At 43.0% G+C, this 21,290-nt stretch overlaps 1 protein-coding gene across 3 annotated transcripts in view; it reads right to left on the bottom strand.

Annotated features, from left to right (window-relative positions):
• The window catches only part of XYLT1 (xylosyltransferase 1), a 201,437-nt gene that overhangs the window by 147,705 nt on the left and 32,442 nt on the right, over positions 1 to 21,290 (bottom strand). For 2 of the 3 annotated variants that reach the window (XM_086759728.1, XM_086759727.1), the window contains exon 2: positions 2,545 to 2,583. The exons of the other annotated variant lie outside the window; for it this stretch is intronic. In XM_086759728.1, coding sequence (XP_086615854.1) covers positions 2,545 to 2,583 — 39 coding nt within the window. The remainder of the gene's footprint in view (positions 1 to 2,544; positions 2,584 to 21,290) is intronic. 3 annotated transcript variants of the gene reach the window in all.

The raw sequence follows: 21,290 nt of genomic DNA on the forward strand, positions 1-21,290 counted from the left end.
CAGGGAGAACAGGAATTGCCTGACTGTATCATCCTGTGACAGACTGTCCCAGCACAGGACTCTGACCAATCCCCAATATACTGCTATTTGATTAACACAAGTAGTGCGATTTGGCAGGTCCAATTTGAACAAAGTATTTTGATATGCCTCTAAAAGAGAGTAGAACATGAGGGAATTGTGCAAAAATTATTTTGTTTGCAGAAACTGTCTTTTCCTTGTAAAAACAGTCATCTGAAAATACTTGCTTAGCTCTCAAGTAAATGCTTTCCCCCTGTTCACTTACACACAACACAAAATATATCTTTACAGGGCAATTCAAAGAGATTTGCTGAAGCTAAGCTGGTTGGAAAAGTACCCATTCTCTCTTTAGAAGATCACTTGCAGCCATACCCGTACAATTTTCAGCAGTTGTACAGCTGATTGGAAGACTAGGGAAAGGAGGGGAAATGATATGAAAAATTAATGAGAAAGACTCCAGCATACAGTTCTGTTTCAACACACAGCATGGGTTTGAAAAGTCAACATTCAAAATACCAACCAAACCAGAGCCGAGACAGGAAACGAGAGAGCAGTGGAAAGAAACTCTCAAATGAGCTGATTCATCCCAACATGGCGCAGGAAACCACCAAAGCAGAGAAGCTGCTCACCAGTTTACTGAACACATCTCAAATGAACGTAGTGCTACTCTGCTCCCATGTGTCCCCAAAGAAAAAGGAAGAGAATAAAGCACGCGGTGAAACTTCTGCAAATTTGGGGATTCTTTACTAACCATACAAGGTAACAGCCTGTTCAAGTTGGCAAATTATTAAAAAGTGCTGATGTTACTGTTCTCACAGTGCTTATTCGCAGCAGAGACACTTGCAGGTAAGACTGTGGCCCAGTCTTGAATTGCTAACTTAGTCTGGATATAAAACAACTTCCACCACTAACCCAACTGCTTTTGACCGCTTCACCTAAAGGGAAATATAACCCCAGAAACCAAAGTCGTACCCTCACCTCCAGCTATGATACTCAGATTTACTTTCAGCTCTCAGAGAGACACAGTCCCTTCCCTCTCTGCCCCAGGATACTTGCCTGGTCTCAGCTCTTACATTTGAGCAGCCCCCAGCAGTCAAGAACACTTCGGGGCATAAATGCATTGCCCAGAAGTTGATCTTGACTCTCCTCAGTTATTTCAAGGCCAGAAGTAAGCAGCTTTCTACAGAAAATGGGTTCAAAATTGGATGTGGCTTTCAGTAACACTACAAGAAATATCAACACATATAAGCATACACTTAATTTCTACCTTAATTATTCATTAAACAATGCGTTTATGCCCTCCCTGACCCCAAAAATATTAAGGCCCCTTGAAAGCACAGCAACTTTTGGAGTCACCTGGCCCTCCTGTTGACAGTCTTAGCAAGGAGGTAATGGGCTGAAAGAGTGAATGCCATGCAGGTCAGAATAGATGCAGACTGGCAGGGTGGGACAAGGAAGTGGTATGCTGCAGCTGAAGGCATCACCTCAGCCAGTCATCTGCTGCACCTGGCAGCTCTACCAACTGGAGCTGAAGATCTTCCTTTCACTTTCTTCTCCTCCAAATGTGAAATTCTCTTGCTTATACTCACATGCACATCCTCTGAAACAAACAGATGTTCTTGCACTATTTCAAACCAGTAATAAAATAAGTCTTCATTATTACTGTGTATTTCTAGTTCTACATTAGTACTTTATTATGCACTCTGTGTTTTGATACCACTTTATAACGCCACTGTGTGTAACAACCTTTGTGTAATCCTTCCTTGCCAGTCTCAACTCACAAAGGCTTGGCTCCAAAGCGAGGTCCATAAAAAAAAAAGATGTAGTAGGCTTGTTGAAACAAATAATGAAACAGTCAAAAGCCCTCCTCAAAGAAAGACCAGTAGAAGACAAAGGTAGAAATATTTATGCAATAACAAAGGGATATTGGAAATGTGCGTTCTGAACAAACACTCATCTTCAGTATGCAAGTAACATTGCCTTTGCTGTCTCCCAAAGACCAGTGAGAACGAAAATCAATGATGCTGCCTCGTTAGAAAACACAAATCAAAGCATCAGTGACTTCATAAAATCCTTTCTGTCACTTTGACCTTCTGGTGCCAGGCATCTCCGCAGACTCATTACCCTTCACTGTAATGTCTAAAGAAGAAACCTGCAGCACAACAGTATTTTCAACTAATACACCAGCAGCTGGGATAACAACAAATGCTAGGAACCTGAGTATACATAAAGAAATGAGAACCTCATGAATGGATGTTTGCACTGCCTTGAGGACTGTATCCTCTCTTCTAACAAATGCAAGCCACTTCTGCTGTTCCCCAGCTGTACACCAGGTCCCTGCCTCGCCATCCACATCCACGCTTTCCTGTAAAGAGTCTGGTTCTCTTCTTGCCCAGTCAGTCATGCTGGAAGCTACTGCTACTGCTCTTGCACAGTTAAATATAAATACGGTGGAGAGTACCAGATTAGCCTTCTCTTTCAGAAAATCTCGTGTAAGATAGAAGTGGAAGAGGGGGTGCTACTAACCTGAGTCTCCAAGCTGGTGTAGGGACTAGGAGGTTCAATCTACAAAAAGAGCAGACAGAAATAGCCATTACTCTGGAATAGTGGAAAATAAAGTGTTTTGAGCCATTATTGGTCCAAAGTAGTGATATTAGGAACACACATATCTGCTCAAACAAGGATGACAGGGGATTTTGTTGTTGTTTGTTTGGGATTTTTTAAAGAGATCCCCCTTTTACGGACATCCTATCACTGCACAGAAATAACAGGATCTCTGCAATATTTGGATGAGTGAAGGAAGCTGCAGTAACTGGAGTGCATCAGAGACAGATTAGCTACAGAACAACTCAGGGCCACATGCAGGCCCTTGCAACTTTGATTTAATCCTTTGTTTTTCTTTCTTAGATTATAATTGGCAGGTACTCCTTTAATTTCAAGGTATTAGAATATTTTTAGAGTTGATCAGAATTTGATGATGACAGGGTTGGCCAAACTTGGCAAAACTTCTCCTTCCAACAGCTGCAGTTATCCCGTGGTTGGTGGTTTTTTTCCATTAAAGTTTCATCCTGATGAATGTCTCTCGCCAGCTCTGCACATGATATGTACAAGCGCACCATGCATTTTCTGCAGTCTGGCACCTTCCTTGGTGTCAAAATCTGAACTCTTAACTTGGCTTGGACAGAAGATTCAAACCTCATTAAAGAGCTTCTAAACACAAAAGCACAAAAATTGTCTATTTAGCCAGTTAATTAAGAGGTTAGAAGGAGATAACACCCCTACAGGAAACTCTATCATTAGTGTTCTGGGTTCAGCACTGAAGCAAAATCTTTAAAGGAATATCTTTTAAAGTATAAGGGACATCTAAAACTTCAGTTCTGCTGGTCCAGGTATTACTCTGCAAGGTCTCACTTTCTGCAACACCTTTAACTGGAAAGCCTAACAGAGTGGACCCAGGTCAATGATACTTTCTCTTTAGTTCATCACATCTGTCGAAATTGGAAAGCTTTAGTTTAGCAGAGTAAATTCTTGTCTGTCAGATTATCAGGCTCGTGAAACTAATTTTGAGTTCTGATATCCCCAGATACTCAGGTCATTGTGATTCTCACTTTGGCTAAACCACAGAACAGAACAAAAAACCCCAAACTGGCTTTCCTCCTAGGATCTACATATTCTTTTTACTTTAAATTATGCCTATAAAGCAGCTTTTGCCTTAATAGTCACTGTAAATACATTAATGAAGAAACAAGCTATCAACCCAGGGAAAAAAGTCAAGGAGGAAGTTGGCCTTGGAATCCTCAAAACATCTTTTCTCCACTAAGTCATGGGCCAGGCAGCATGCTGTGCCAGCTGAAAAAGTCCATGATCACCTCTGTCAAGTGCTAACTTTAATGTAACCTTTCATCGACATATTTCAACACCAGAGTACCATTATTATGCACATGTAGTAGACATTATCTGACAACTGGGCAAGTGATTTCAACACTGGAAGGAGACTGAGAAACCTCAGTGAAATCCAAGTATCGCGTCATCAGCTAAACTGGGGGGGGACGAGGGAAAACATCTGAAGGTGAGAGAAGAGGTGAGAGGAAACTTGTCCTTGGATGGCTTTACATTTCTAAAGACAAGTGCTGCCAGCACTCACAGCTCTTCTCTTACAGACTTAGCAGGGATAAACTCATCCATTTTGCAGCTGGACTCTAGGCGATGCTAGTTGGTCACAACATTGTCCCACTCACATTTGTATCATAGCAGGAAGGTCACAATACTGGCAGGTGCGTGTGGCAGACAGAATACAAAACGTGTTTAAATAGAAAAATACTACTGTAACAAAGAACGGCCCAGCTGCACAGACTCCCCTCTGGGAGATCATCTGGATTTTCTCAGTCAATGCCAATTTGACTGCAGACAAAAGCTTTTTCAGCGTGTACTGTTCACTTCCAAATCACATTATTTCTATAAGAGGAAGCAGCTACTGTACGTATAAAACATCCTGGAAAGATCAGGAGATTCCTGCAATAGATAAGGCTTCAGACTATTTAAAAGTCAGACAAATGAATTCCAATACTTACTCAAGAGAACAGATTTCCTTCGGAAATTATTAATTTCAAAAGCTTTCTTGAGTAAAGAAAATTCTAAGTAAAAACCAGGTTTTGAATGGCATTATTTCGCTATGTGGAACATGGTGCATCAGCATGGGCCAATTAAACTGATGTTATGGTTTTTCCTGTGTATTTTCCTCCTCATTTTTTGTATTAACTTGTACTGTAGTCATTGTACAGGGAACCTGTACCGTAGCGTTGCGGTGGGATCTGTTTCCCCCTGTCATTAGGAACAGAAAACATTCATACACATGATATGGTGTTCACTTCTGAATTATTGGAGAAAAAATGAAGCTTGGCTTTTACGGGAAAAAAAGTAGGAGCAAATCAGGTAAATTGCTCCTTCCCCATCACTTCCCCCCAACTTTGCACAAGCACAATTGCTAGAGATGGTTCAGGGTTGGGGTTTTTTCCCCTTTCTCCCAACAGCGGTTCACACAGTGCAACACCACTGCCTCTCAGCATCCACTGACTGCGAAACGAAGATGAAGAAACTTTGCCAGTTTGTTTCTGGATGCCTTGCACAGAGGCTACATCTTTTACTTGGTGCCTGACTGCCCGCTCTACTTTTCTGTTTCACTCATGCAGTTACAGGTACCGCACTCTTCACAGCTCTCAGGAGATGCCTTGAAGGTCCCCAGACCACAACTACAGAGAATGCATTCCTATTCTCCCCTTCAAGTGAGGCAACAAGGAAGATGAGGAGGGTGGAGAAGAAGGGAGGACATAAGCACAGTCAAATTCAGTTTTCAACTGCAAAAAATAACTTTAAAATACGAGCTCGATATCAGCAACTTGCAAGAAAGGCTTTCACTCTTACTGCAGGAAGAGGCATGTCCTTAAAATTATCTGCCTATCACTAGTGTCAAATAAATGTGTGTCACGTTTGGGTAAATCCCATTGCTCTTCTCCACTCCTATGCGTGGCCTGGTGCACGGTTATGTATGGTAATTTGCACACGAGGGATGATGGGATGTATTTTTTTTGTTTTGGTTGGTTGGTTGTTTGTTTTAATTTAACATTTCTCTGCTTTATCCGATTTGCCTGCTCTCATTGATTATTAGCTGCTAATGAACAGTCTGAGTCAGAAAGGAAAATTATCACTCGTCCATGTCTACACACAGAAACACTTAGAAATGAACAGCAGAACAACCAGCACCACTTTGAGCAGTTTTGCTTGGTCTGTGTATGTTCCACTTAAACTCTACCGGGTTTCAGCAGCCTGCCACAGTACCACAGGAGTTGTTAGTGTTATAACTAAACCCCGGGGAGTCAGCAATCATCCCATCTGAAATTTCAGACTGCCATTTTTCAAGTGCTATGAATCATTAATCTCCAGTGCTTGTGATCAAATGAAAACTTTAGTGGAATTGGAGTGTAAACAGTATGACATTGCTGTATAAACAGCATGACACATGTATCACGTTTAAAGATTGCTCGGGGTGAGTCTCTGTTTACTATCGAAAGGTGACACTGAGTACAGCAGCTCTGGTCTGGGGTTCGGTTACCAAACTTTTCATAAAGGGTTAATGTGTCTCACACATAGGAAAGAGAGAGTTGTTTTCACAGACTTTGCACCTTTCCAAAACAAATTAAAGGATAGGAAGACTTGGAGGAATTGAGGTCCAGATGAATAAACCGACTATTCCAAACTCACACAGGAAATATAAGAAAAATCCCTAAGTCACTGTCTAGGACCTTGACCACCAGACATGTGTCTCTCCCACACTGCAAAAAAATGTTTCTCTAGCACCATTTCAAGAGACAACAGGTTTGAATACAGCAACTCAATTTATACTTCAGTCTAATCACACACATTTTTGGTGACAGTCCAAGACTGCAGGAAAGCCCAGCGTTCGGACTCAGTAGAGTGCTGTTGGCTGCACTGGACCCGATCAGCAGACATGTCTTCCGCTCACTGCTTCTTCCATCGTTTCTGTACTGCGTGTTTTTTGTTCCCTCACAGCTCTGTTCAGCTTTGATGAGCACGGCAGGCACTTGAAAAGCTCTTTTTTGACCTGATGGTTTTCACCCAGTTTCTAGTCAGAGGCAGCACTGATCCGCATGTGGCTTGGCACAGGGCGGTGGCTCCCCAGTAGCAGTGCCAACTGCAGGTGCCCTCACCCCAGAACTGCAGCACTCGCACCACAGCAGTTTTTGCACTCATGTCTTCTGCAGCCAGGTCCTGATCCTCACAGGAAAACCAAATCAACTTGAAAGGTTCTTTTTTTAATAGTATTCATTTTTTCATTTACGTGTCATTTTATAGCTGAATCAGTTCCTTCACCCAGCTTATAACACAAGGTAAGGAGAGCTGTGCTGGCACAGCAGAGGGGTGGCCAGCAAAGCCAGGAGAGGGAGGACATGAAAGAAGATCCAGCAGCTGAGGACAGGGCAAGGAGGCAAGTAGCAGTAACAAATGCCAGCATCACCAGAAAACACTTCTTCCCATGAAACCACAGTTTTGGACAAAGACACAAAACATTCACGTAAAAGTGACATTTCACACGTCCTCTCCAACAGCTCTGTTGCCTGCAAGGCAGGACCACATAACAGCAGCTCCTTGTGTGGGCAGTGCTGTTTTTACAAATTGCAGTTGAGGGCTATCCCAGGGCACTGCGGCTTCGTCTCTTCTGCTGACTCATTTTATGACCCAGGGGTTTGTTAGCCTGCCAGGCTGTGGTTTTCAGTCCTACGCTCAAATTTGGCTGAAAACCTTTGTATATTCACAGAAACAAAAAAAAAAAAGAAAACAAGAAAACAGGATTGGAAGGGACCCCCTGGACTGCCGTTTCCCCATGTTTCTGCCCATCTCTCCATTAGCGAGGGGGAACACAAGTCAGGTACCCTCCCCTGCATTGCAAGAACAGCGGTGGCACGAGTGCCCCAGAGCAGCAGCCTGGGCACCAGCGCATGGAGTTTCCCTGCAGACAGAGGGGGTGTAACACATCTCTTCAACGAAACCCAACATCTTCTTACAGGAAGTGTTCACTAACCTTAATTGTAACCCTTATATCTAAGTCACATTAACAGCCATCTCTACACCACCAGCTACCTCACAGACACACGCTGACTTATTTGGGGAAGAGAGACTTCCTGGCAGCACCAATACCACCAGCCTGGCTGGGAGCCACCGGACGGGGTACCAGCAATCCTAAAATCACCCAACTCACGTCCTCGTAGTGCAAGGCAGAGGAGTCACAGCAGCAACATCTCCAACCTGCTTAGGCATTTTCTAAGTAGCAGGGCTTGCGCAACAGGATGTAGTTTAGCTATCAAGAAAATAAAACACAAAAATGCTCTTGCTGATCTGCTTTTTATCATTCTACCCACCATCAAGCTGCACCAATGTCTATGAGCACTGACTCTTGGTTTTTTCTTTGTTGTTGTTGAGTTGGGTTTTTTGGGTCTTGGTATCACTTCACAGGCTCCTTAAGAGTGTTTGCATAAAGAGGAAAAGATGGGAAGGACTCCCTAGTACTAACGTACCCAGAGCCTTGGTGTAACTGCTCTGCAAAGGACCCTTTCAAGCAAATACACCAATTCCATTAAAATCTCAGCCTGTCATCACAAGTGACATAAATAATAATTTTATTATTTCTACTGTTTATCTTAACATATATCCAGGAGGCTCCAGTACACAGGTGTAAACACTATTATTTGACTTCTTTTTTCCTCCTCTAAAAGGCAGTTAGGAAAGAGGAAAAAGACTACAGAGAATGTTTCCTACTGTGCATTAAGAACAATTATTCAATGAAGGACTGGATCTCAAAATGCCAAGACTGGAAATTAGTACACTGGCACCAAACTCACTAACATTGTTTGAATGAATAGCGGTTCTCAAAAAGAAATTACTGTGTTATCAACATACCAATCTTTCCATCGTTTACTGCAGCTGCATTGGTATGGAAACAAACATTCAGTGAAGATAAGATTTCAGCCAGTGGAGCAGGCTCTAGGCAAGCTGTGGCAGAGTCTGAAGTGTGTGCAACTTCACACTACACAAACTAACGGTGCAGAAAAGGGGCAGCCAATCTGTCTGCTCTGCAAGCCACATACCCAAATTTTCATATGACGAAGAGCCACAGACACTTATAATGTCGTCTGAAGAGACAGAAGGGAGCAGGGAGGAGGTGGAGCATGCAGGCAATGACAATAGCTTCCGAGGAGCAGAAATACCGCCGGATGTAGTTAGCATGAAGTAACCCCCTGAGACAACCAGCATGGCCAGGCTGAGCCCTGCCTGTTGGCTCCCTTCCTCCAGCAGCAGAGACTCGTGTCACCCAGTAAACTGGTGACAGCACAGGCCCATTGCTGGTCATGCAGCGTTGGAGCAGGACAACAGCTGCTTCTCAACTGCTTGACACCCACCACCATTACGCCTGGTACAGACTCGAGCTCAGGTCTCAGCCCTGCTCTCAGTCCCATGCATGGCACTGACAGATGCAGAAGCCCCAGCGGGGAGAAATCCCACAGCAAAACCAGCACGAGGAAGATGCAGACACCTTCCAGGGGCTCCTCTCTCAACTAGTGCCAGTGACAAGACATGGCTGTAGGGGAGGTGAAGCAGCACCAAACATACATGCCGGGTGGTCCTGCAGCTCCTGCAAGCTCTCAGAATGCCAAAACGTGCAGAGGCTGCTCCAAACCACTGAGCTGCAATTAGAGAGCTCAGTGCTAGCAGCCTCACTGGTACACAGCGTAACAAATCTATTCTTCAGCAGCAACATCAGCCCACACGGCCTCTGTCAGCCCTTAATTTTGACAAATGAAGTGTTTGTGTGGCCAAATTGGAGAACTGATGCTAACTAAAAACAAACCATTGGGGGAAAACATATTTAACCAAGATCATTTCCTCATCTAGTTTGCTGAGAAACTGAGAAGAGTGGGAGGGTAGCTTAAGCCAGGACATCCAATAAAATTTACGACACAGACTTTAATGATCAGCTCCTTAAATGCACTATCTTCTTCAATACTCTTAGGTATACAATACAGCACTTAATTCAGATTGTTGCTCTGCATGCTTTGAACTCTTCTCACTGTCCTCAGTTGTAGCATACCCAGAAGAACATCCCAGGTCAAAAAGCAGTATGAAAAAACAAGAACAAGAATATAAATACATTGAAAGCACTTATAATCCTCTAGAAGATGAGGATATTGATCAAGGCTTGAGCACAGGTGAGAGGAAACAAACCACAGAGAGAAAGTACTGAAAGGGGAAAGCAGCACACACAGTAAAAACACAGAGAAGATGAACTCTGCAGAGATGTTATGTCACAAAAATTTAAGACAAAATAGCAAAATCAGAGACCTCAAATGCTTACAGCTTTCCTCCTCACTCTATTTCCAAGTACATTGGGGGTTCTGTCTGCATGACAGATGAGTTAAGATAATGCAACTGAAAGAGAATAAAAATAGCATGATAGTGAATAACTTCATCGACACATACTTGAGTGTGGCAAAGGCTTACCACCCTGTGTCACACCAGGACAGCTCTTCCACATGAAAGAAAGGGCATTAGAAAGCATTTGGTTATTTAGTCTGTGATTATATTATTAGAAATGTGAAGAGGCCCGAGCAGCCAGCTTGTTCCTACTCTGTCACAGGGCAGCTGTAGGAAAGGGCACTACTTTCATGTTTTCTTAACTTGAAACAAGTCAGCAGGACTTGAGACATAACAGAGATATCAGTTCACAGCTACTTAGTCCTTGAATAGCTTGATATAGTAGTTTGGTGAAGATTAGCCCCTCTGTGCTGAGGTACACACCAACTGCTAGAACATAACGTTCTGGTCGGAAAATTGATGTGTTCAACACCTCTGCACATCAACTGGGTATTTCACCACCAGAAGTAACTGCAGTCTCTTTAGTAGCCAGTGGCTTTGGTAAAAACTGGTCTAATCCTTGGGCTAGTAAAGTAAATCAATGTAGCTCCTTCAAACTCAAAAAGCAAAGGGTGTGCCCACAACTTCAGCACAGCATATGTGTCTTCTGCCAAATGACCAAGCAAACGGTTATCCAGCAGCTGAAAGGCAGCTCAGTTAAATCCAAGACCTGCTAGTTCCCTGCTTTTCCACAAAGATAAAACTGTTTGCGTGTCTGTGGGAGCTTTCCAGAAGACTACAGTCATTCACCGAACCTGAACTGCAGCAAGGCCTACTATTCCTTAGCCTGCAATAAGTCAGTGCCCAGAAAGAGCCAAGAACTCTCAAATGCCTCCATCACAACCATTACCCAAAATAAACCCGTATCATCTTGCCGAACACTTAAGCCATAGATTGAATCTGCTGGCTTTTAAATTCTGAAATTCCGGTTACAAATGAAGCTGGTACTATCCCTGTCTTTAGTGTCTTTTATCATGTGAAAAATACCTGCTGCTACCAGCTCAGCACAGATCCCTGAATTCAGCCAGGGCCAGCTGCAGCGATACGCAGATAGCAGTAGGAAGCTTTCCCAGATGTCTGTAAAATATGTCTGGCCACACAGATGCTGCTGCCCAAGTATTGCTTTGACATTTTTAACGTGTTAGCTACCCAGGACAGACATGCTGTCTCACGGGTATGAGCAGAAAGACAGTTAACGTTTTCATTTATTAAGCCTAAACAGGCTTATCTTTCAGCCTTGACACTCCAATACAGTACAGCTGCTTCGACACCACCTTTTCAAATCTGTGCTTAAGAATCATATATCTGATCATTCAGAGCAAGGGTCATCTGTCCTGCCTTCTTCAATAATTTATTAAGAGTTGGCAGGAGCAGTGGCTTTGCTGCATTGTTCAGTTGTCCTAACAAAATGGACAGTTTGTTTCAGGCAGCAAACAAATTGCAGCATGAAATGCAAATGTGTAAAAAGATGAGGAATACTGATCTAACACATCGATATAACCAGGTTGTTTAGAGATGGCAAAGTGTACCAGATGATATTGAAAAAGATTTCTCCCTCCATGTCCCAGCTCATCTCTGAAGGCCCCACCGCTCCTCGCTGCTCTGAAGCACAGTGTCATGCCCACTTCTTCAGCAGATGCTGCCATGGAAGCACTCCAGAGGACACCTCAGGAGGTACAGCCTGGGTATGATTTTGAGTATAACTATATTCAGGCACATGGATGTGGGTTATTTGTAGTTCTAGTGATGGAAAGGCAAAAGAAAGAAAAAAGCTGCATGTCCTTATGCAACATTTTCACAACTTTAATGGAGCTAGAGGAGTCTATATTTATGGAGTAACCAAGTGTTATAACAGGCTACATTTAAAAAAAAAAAAAAAAAAAGCACACAGAGGGAGACACTAATTCAGTGTATAAGCATAGCATTTAAATGAAAAAAAAGAACTGTCCTGGCTGACAACCGCTCCAGCCGTCATCTCTGATGAGAACAATCCCAAAATGCTCTGCTTGAATAATATCTGAAATAGGACATGGTGCAGAAAATCAGCACGAAGGCCGTGACCGAATTCAAAGAGGAGGTTCATTTAAAGTTCCCAAACAAATAAGTTAACAGAAGAAAATCAAAGCCTGGACTAAGGAACATGTTCAAAACTTAAATGAACAGCCAACCAAAAAGGACAAACCTCAGGTACAGCAAGCTTCAAAGCTGAGTCAGGCACTACTACAGTGCGAACAGAAGTCAGCCAGCCGGCACAGAAGAGTTGCATGTTTCACTTGTAGCTATCATGGGTAACCCAGCTGGAAATCCATATCAAAGCACTTGGAGAAGACAACAGATATGGTGGTACGCCAGCTTCAGTGATGTTTGCATAACCCCAGTAACAACAAAAACAAAAGAAAGCAAGCACATTTTCACCAGATTTTGCACTGCACATGGAAAAAGACACTGGCGCAATTCCTCATCTCAGAGCAAAGCACAGCTATTCGGTGGCAGCCGTGCTGTGCAGTCATTTAACGCTGTGAGTAGTAGGTTCAGCTCTTCACCTTCATGCACCCTTCCACAATCACTCAGGGCCTTGCCTGGCACAGAGCCCGGGTCATGCCCTGAGCGTTTCCATCCTGCTATTCTCATGTGCAGGATCTTTCAAAAGCATAAACTGAGGACAGCAAGTAGCTGGGAACACAGCCCTAGGTCTTTTAGGAGGGAAAAGGGAAAAGAAAAGGAAAAAAAAGACAAGGGGAAGTCAGCTTCGTTAAGAAAATCCAGCTAAAAATCTTGAGGGTAATAGAATGAGAAGCAGCCTGTATAGCTTTATACAGAATAAAGCCTGCCAGACAAATTTAATTGCTTTATTTGTTCTTTGATAGAGTTACAGACAGAGCGGATTAAAGGAACACACGAGAGATCATATTTTTCGGGATTTTAGGACAGCATCTGATACTGAGTCTCACAAAATCCTAATTGAAAAATTAATTCAAAAAGACTTGGGAAGGACCAGTGCACAGCCATGCAATTGAGAACTGGCTGCGGTACTGTAAATAAACGATAACAACAAATGGCACTGTATTAAGTCGGGGAGAGGTCGTATTGAACAAATTCATTAATGACCTGGAACAAGGATTAGAGTACGCTGACGAAATCCAAAGGTTGCATTAAAGCCATACTGCATCTGATGAACACAAGCCTGCCATAAGGGGAAGAGGACACATCCAGCACCAGGATACTGCCCTCAGATCCCTGGCAGCCGGATCAGACACGCTCCGGCCACAGCCGCTCGGCATCCATCCCCCTCGCCTCTCTCACAAACCCATGTACTGTACATCTCCTTCCCCACCACTGGCCACCCTGTAAATAAACACAACTTTCTCTGTTGCTTGAGAGTCAAATGAAATTGATGGCAGAAATTCAGTCCTTGGCAGATGTCAAGTACACAGGAGGCCACTGACAGAAGGAAGCGTGAGACCTCCCATTCAGGCATAGCCAGAAAACAAATAATTCCACTACTACAAATAACACAATGCCCTAAACACCACCGAGATATGTTTTCCCCATTTCCTTGTATAACTTAAAAAATTGTGGTTTTATGGAATAACATCCCTGATAAATCAATTTATCTTCTGCATAAACTTACTACATTCCAATCTTTAAGAGAGGAGAGGGGGGGAAAAAAGTCAACAAAAAAAAAAAACCAAGACAAAAAATATCCACAAAAAATCACAACAAAAAACCAAAACTGAGTCTTCCTGGAAAATTTTTGAACAAAGAATTTGGTAACACTGATCTTTAAAGGATGAAATAGATAAATAATTTTTTGTTTAAGTACAGCTGCTGATTTTCAAACTTTGGAAGTACTGAGAGTTTAGCACCAGGCTTTGAGTTTAATCAATATGCTACAGGAAAAGATAAAGAATATGCAAGGGAGAACAGTAGTTTTGGCTCCCTTCTGCAGTTTTCATGCCAAAACTAAAACATATTTTTCCCAAATAACAGATCCTATCCATCATTTTTATTATCAGCCTGGATGCAGATCCAAGTTTCATCACTTGCTAAGTTGGAAAAACTCTCATTAGCATCTGTGTGTGCAGGGAGCCCATAAGAACACCTCATTAACTCATTAAAGAGGATTCTCACAGAGATTAGCTTAGTCAATCCTTCATTTAGCTACCAATCCATTCATGTGATGCCATTAAGCCCCTCCTAAATAGCCAAGTACTTAGTAATACACAGCAGGAGTTTGGTTTTGTATCACTATACTAGCGTACACCACACTGGTGTCACTATGCTAGTATACACTGCTACTGTATTTATGCTGCATCCGTGTGAAAATTACTGCAGCCCAAAATGATCTTTTTTTTTTTTTTTTCAACATATGTGAAACATGCCCACATGATCAACTGACCAGCTGAAGTGAACACAGTTGTACCACAATGGGACACATGGTTTATTAATACCCAATTCCAATGATTTTAAAGCATTCTTGCTCCACATCACACATTTAAACAGTATGGCAAGAAATGGGCACAGGTAAATAAAGGGTTGCAGTAATACCCAGCACAAAGCTACTTCACTGCTGGCTTGCTGTCTGAACAGGAAAGCAGTCAACAAGAAACCTCTCATCCCCATCTTTAATTTCCAGGTTTTCCTTCTTTTCCCCTTTCTCCCTGTGCACTGCTGCTGTCAGACCATCTGCAATCTATTTTCTGTAAGCCACCTCTTCCCAAACAGCGCAGCTGCCTATGCCAGGAGAGCCTTCCTTCTGGAACAGGTTTGCAGCACTGCTTTGGCTCACTACAGTCGTGATGATGGGAGAAAAGCAAAGCCTGCCACTTCAGCATATCAAGACAGATATTCTGTGTTGGTAAACAGCAGTTGTCATCCAGACATGAGATGGCCCTACAGCAGCTCCATTTTACACTGCCCTTCAGACACCACGGTGATGATGCTCATGTAAGAGCATGAATGCAGTCTCACAACTGTTGCCAGAGTATCTCCATTCACCACACTGCCATCAGTACTGCTTCCACATGTGTAGGTGTCAGGAGATTCAGCCCATCTAAATTCCCAACTTTAATATAAATACACAATTTTATTTTCAAGCTAAAGAATTCAAAGAACATTCAGTCCCACCTGCTTAAATGAACCTGATTTCTAGCACACTGATTAGCTTGTATGTCCACAGTGCCCTCTTACGCACACCCACATGCAGGGTTCAGACCGTGAAAAACAACTTACCGCTCTTGTTAAAAAGGTTCGAGAACTTCTCATTGCAATTCACTTGGTACCATCCCAATAAGCCTGCAAACTGATCAGTTCAGATCTAGCAACTGCTCTGTTACTAACTGGACAGAGAATATGTCCATCCGATCCACTCTGCAGAACAGAAAATAACCTCTGTTACTACCGGATAAACCTGGCAGCTTGCTGGATGTGCAGGAATGGAGAACCCACTGCCCTCAGCTGAGCTGCTTGGTCCCAGGCAGTCCCTCGGAACTGAAGCTGTGCAGTAGTAGGTGGCTTCCCATATTTCAGGAAGTTAGACAAAAGATGTTATTAATAGCACTTGGGTCTGGAGAGGGAAAATCCTTGAATGTAAAGTTTCAAGTGACTGCACATTGATGAAGTGGAGTAAATAGTAAGAAAGACTTGCCCACAGTAAAGGATTTTGTGAAAGGGAACTCCACAGCTTGATAACATCACAAGCACCCTAGGAATCTGGAGAATGAGATGGGAGAAACTGTGGGGAGACTGAAGTTAAAAACTGCACACTGCATGGTTCATTTTCCTGGTAATTCCTTTTATTCATTGCTATAATCAACCTGACATGCAAAGCTGTTCCAAATTTACTGACAGCTTTTCAGCTGACATCTAGTTCTCAAGGTATTTTTTTTTTAAACTTAAATAGCTAATTATTCATCGCCTTAAACCAGGATATATAACAATGTCAGGAAATCATCTGTTCAAGTTATATCAAAAAGCCTTTTGGGATTAGTTCATCTCTTTTGCATGCCGCAGAAAATATTCACTTGTAAACAATTAAATCATCACTTGAAATCTGTCTACACTTTTAGCATCTCCGAGTGCAGTCTGAAAAAACACATACAAAGGTACATGATTGCTGCATCCAGGATCCAGTGCCGATAGGTTTTCCTCTGTAGCCTCTCGTTTGCGGGAGGTGGAAAGCTGAATTTATGGGCTAATACAGGCTCTCCGTAAATCTGTAATAGTACATCTAAATAAATATAACAACTGCTTAAGTAAACCAGAGCTACAATATTCTCGGGTTATGCCAAGAGCCAAAGACATGCCATGAGGATATCAGCGTATTTTGACAGAGGTGTATTACTTCCATGTAACAGAGTCTTATCTGATACAAAAATAGGCATTAATTTAGCCATAAGGGCTCAGCCTCTGGCCTGAAACTACAGTAATCATAGTACCCTGCTTTAAGATTAAAAGCTCTTGCATAATAAACAAGTTATAAGAGATAGCTAGACATCACTGGAGCAGAAGGACTTAAAATTGACTTTAGATTTCTATTTGAAATTGAACTTCACTACTAATTGTATAAATTCATGGCTTTAGTAGTGTGATAAACATTTTGGCTAATTCATCTTAATCACTGCAGCCATATCCTTTTTATAATACAATTGCTGACCCAGCAAAGGGGGGGGGGGGGGGAGAAACACCAAAACCAATTCCATCATCTTCCTTACAGAATGAAAGGCAAGTAGCTCCTTGTGAAACTACAACTTCCTTTCAAATTATGAAAGAAAATACATGGCATTCATGACAGCATACAGATGGAGGGAATGCAGACAGCATATCATTGTTTCAGAGAGGAACTCCTTCATAGCCAAGAAATCCGCTGAGATGGTATCACTGAACCTTACGGCACAGAGCCCTCTGGCACTCAGCGTGCCTTCTGGCCACAAAAGGCACTGTGCACTTTCTGCCAGCAACTCAGTGTGATATCTGGGACAGTGAACTACTATGGTGGAAAAGAAAAATATGACGGTTGTCGTAGTTTAGCCCCACTCAGGACCAAGCTATGCACAGTTTCTCACTCACTCTCCCCACCCTCTAAGGGAATGGAGGAGAGATAATATAATAATAATAATAGTATCTCGAGGTTTAAGATAAGGATAGGGAGAGAACATTGAAGTTACCATTACGGGCAGAATACACTTGACTTGGAGAAAACTATTTATTATTATTAATAAAACCAAAGCAGGATAATGAGAAAGAGAACAAAAACAACTCCCCATCCCTCTCTCTTCCCAGACTTAATTTCATTTCAATTCTCTCTACCTCCTCCTCGTCCCGCTGAGCAGCACAGGGTGGGGGCAGGACAGAGAATGGGGTAGGGAACAGGGGTTGTGGTCAGTTCATCACATGTCACTTTCCATCCCTCCTTTCTCCTCGAGGGAAGAGCTCCTCACATTCCTCTCCTGCTCCAGCATGGGGTCCCTCCCACGGGCTACAGTCCTTCATGAACTGCTCCTGCATGGAGTCCTTTTCCATGGGGTGCAGTCCCTCAGGAACAGGCTGCCCACAGCCTCCTTCAGGCATCCACCTGCCCCAGCGTGGGGTCCTCCCCGGGCTGCGGTTGGATCTCTGCTCCTCCGTGGGCCTCCCCGGGCTGCGGGTGGATCTCTGCTCCTCCATGGGCCTCCCCGGGCTGCAGGGCACAGCCGGTCTCGCCATCGGCTGCACCTCGGGCTGCAGGGGAATCTCGACCAGGAGCAATGTTACTGCTCCCCCTCCTCCTTCACTGACCTTGGCATCTGCAGCCGTTCCGCTCACAAGAATTCTTCACAATCGGCTCAGACAGTGTTCTCTTCACGTCTCCTCTCTTCGCTTCTCCTAGGTGGACTGGGCTGACTGGGAGGCCAAAGGGTGAGTGCCGCAAGGCCCACAAGGCTCACGCCTCCCCTTCTCTGCCCTTGCTTCTGCTTTTTCACATCTTCTTGCATACAGGTGCAACTGATACCAGCATGGGTTCAGTCTGGTTCAACTACAGTGCCTGTTGCTGGGGTTTGAGCAGCTACAGTGCAGGTCAGTCTGTTTTCCCTCTCTTTCCCTTGAGGGTGCTGCATAACATTGAGCAGCATTTGGTAGATCCTAGCCAGGGCCCAGCACAGTGCAGTCAGCTGTGCTTCTTTAGAGCCACCACAACATCTTTTCTTCAAATACTCTGTCACTTCACCAGGGTACTTCAGTTCTTCAGGACTAAAATTCCAAACTATGGGAGGTGAAGAGTTCTCTACATACCTGCCCATATTCTCCCACATGCCATGCCACACATGACCATTCCGCCTCGGGGCGGATCTCTGGGTGATATTCCTAAAAAGACTTTTTGTAATCCTAAATAAGACCTTTGCAACCCTAAACAAGACATATTCAAGAGACATAGCAATAACATCATGCTGGCTTGAATATCCCCAGGACATTCAAAGTTCTCAAAAACTGTTGTAGCTACCCTGGAGGTGAAAGAGTGGGGGAAAATCATCCACGTACAGATACCAGCTTATCTTTAAGGCCATTGATGTTACCATATCATAAACTGATATTGCACAGTACAACAAAATGATAATTCCCATCATTTTCCCTGAGGGGATAAACAGCACCACTGGGATGACGCAGTACATATAAGCCTGTAGATAACACAGCAACGTGAACAACCACTGCAACATTGTGACCAGCAACTAACAACCAAAACAATTAAGTGCGTATAACAAATTTTCTTTCAAGCCACTCTGGTCAGACCTGTGGTTATCTCAACCCTTCGTTGCCCCACGTTGGGTGCCAAAATAACTGTCGTGGTTTAACCCCACTCAAGCAGCTAAAATACCACACAGTCACTCTCTCCCCTCTCACTACCCTGCCCCCTCACCCCTCCAGGAGGAGAATTGGTTAAAAAAAAAAACAAGGCAAAACTCATGGGTTGAGATAAATAAAAACAGTTTAAGAAAACAACAGAGGAAAAGAAAACAGATATGGAAAAACAAACAAACAAACCCCACTAACAGCAAACACTGAAGCAGGTAACTTACAGTACAACAGCTCACCACGGATCCTGATGCCCAGCTCCCTCCCCAGCAGCAGGAACCTCCCCTCAGCCCCCTCCCCACTTTATGCACTGAGCAGGGGGTCACAGGGTGTGGAGCAGCCCTGGGGCCAATTTGGGTAACCTGTCCCAGCTGGGGGCTAATTGGTAACCTACCCCAGCTGTGTCCCCAGCCACAGGGGCCGCCAGCTCCAGCTCCTCTCCCAGCTCAGGTGAAAATTAACTCTGTCCTAGCCGGAACCAGGACACACACAGTACAGCAAGACAGACTTACGTAGATTTCAAGAGTGTTTCCCGACATCTTGAGTCCCCATCTTGGCCACACAGAAAAACTCAGACTAGAATTCAAGGTAGGATGGATGAAGCCAGTTCATCCCAAGCTCCCAGAAGACAGAATTTCATAGACTGATATTCCACAAACTCCAGACCAAGCACTATTGTTAATGGGAGAAGAGGCTAACACACAAGCATGCTCATCTTTCTGACTGCGCTACCTAGACTGGCAACCCTCTGGACAAAACACAGAAAAAAATTAAACTCTCATATTTTATTTCTTGGAAGCAGGAAATCATCACATAAGGCTACCAAAGAAGATTTCTACTGACACTCATCTGTATTTGAGCATCTTACACACAACAAGCAAGCAAGTACAAATTTCCCAGTGGGCTTCACACTGTGCGTCTAACATTTCTCCCTTTTCTGGGCTGAATTTCAGCGTCACTGGGATTATTCCTATAGTTTGATTTTTGGTTTTGAAAGGCTAGGAGCTACCAGAAAGTTAGGATTAAAAGCACTAGGTGAGTTATGATTACGATGAGTCCTGTCTCAGGGGCTGCTCTATACCTACATGCACAACACTTTATTCTCAGCTATCACATGAAATTGTCAGTGTCCAAGCACTGCACATAAATGTTGTGGGATGCTCACAGTGAAAAACACAGGGTTATTTTACTGTCCTGGGAACCATGAATTGCCTTTAAAACACAACTGAAGCTAACTGGAAGGAGTCTGAACAGAAGCCTGACATCTTCCTGGCAGCCTGGACTGGGGGAAAGTTATAACCTTTTTTTTTTAAATACAACTGAGGAGTATGTACTTCAGTTTCTGACACGATACATTAAAGTAAACCAACATAGAAACTGTAAACTAATGGAATGCTGCAGGCAGGTTCTCACCCAAGCATAAGGAAGAGTTTCCTACTTGCTGTAACAAACCCAGCACTTTTGGAGATGAGTGCAGAGTGATTATTCAGGCTTGGCAAAAACAAAAATAAAAATTGCTTCACAGAAAACATCTCTTTTCTTGAAGATACCATCACTGATCTAAAGCATAAACAAACACTGTTTCTCTGTCAGAAGCAGATAATTTACTGAACTTTACATTGCTAATGGCAATATTATCCAAGTAAGTGTTTCAGGAAAAAAAAAATACTAAAAATCAAAGGAAGGTGTTTCTCACTAACTATTCTGCAACTGACAGGTGACTGCCAGGCTGCAGATAGGAAATTCAGTTTTATCTAAGAGGAAACAAACCTCAACTCATTCTGTTGGTAGCTTCCGTAAGCAATAGTTCCTTTAAAAGCAAAGACAATGTATATCAAACACCTCGAACTATACATGCCAAGATTCCTATATTTGAAAAATAATGCAGTATTTCAACAGTATCTTGCACCAGAGTAATTATATTTTTACAGAGATAACAAGAAAGTTTTTTCTACTGAATGACCCAAAATACAAAATTTCCACAGCAAAATCTGTCAGTCAAATCAAGGATCTTCAGTTCTTTCTAAGACAATGGCTTTTTTTTTTTGTTTTGAAGATACTACTAGTATTTTTTTTTTAAAAAAAAAGACATTTAATGTACTCTTATTATTTTTGACTGAGGAGAAATAAACCATAAGTCTACTTTAATATGAGCTAACACTACTCATGCCAGATCAGCCAAGAATTTGACTGAGTTGAATATGTTTTTGATTTGGACAAAAAAAAGCAAGTCACCAGATCTGACTTTTTAGGGGAGTAGAAGCATATTTATAACGAAAGGATCATGAGGATAGCAGTCATTGGCTTTTTTAAACAGATGTCTTTGAAAGCAACCAAACACATACTCTGAATTCATTCATTCCTTAATGACCAGGAGAAAACCTGTCCCAGGCCCCTGAAACGGAGCTCACGCTACCTGAAATCAGGACTTTCTCAGTGAGTACCACCATTGCACTATG

This window comes from Chlamydotis macqueenii, chromosome 15 (assembly GCF_036417535.1).
Source record: "Chlamydotis macqueenii isolate bChlMac1 chromosome 15, bChlMac1.mat, whole genome shotgun sequence".
NCBI lineage: Eukaryota > Metazoa > Chordata > Aves > Otidiformes > Otididae > Chlamydotis > Chlamydotis macqueenii.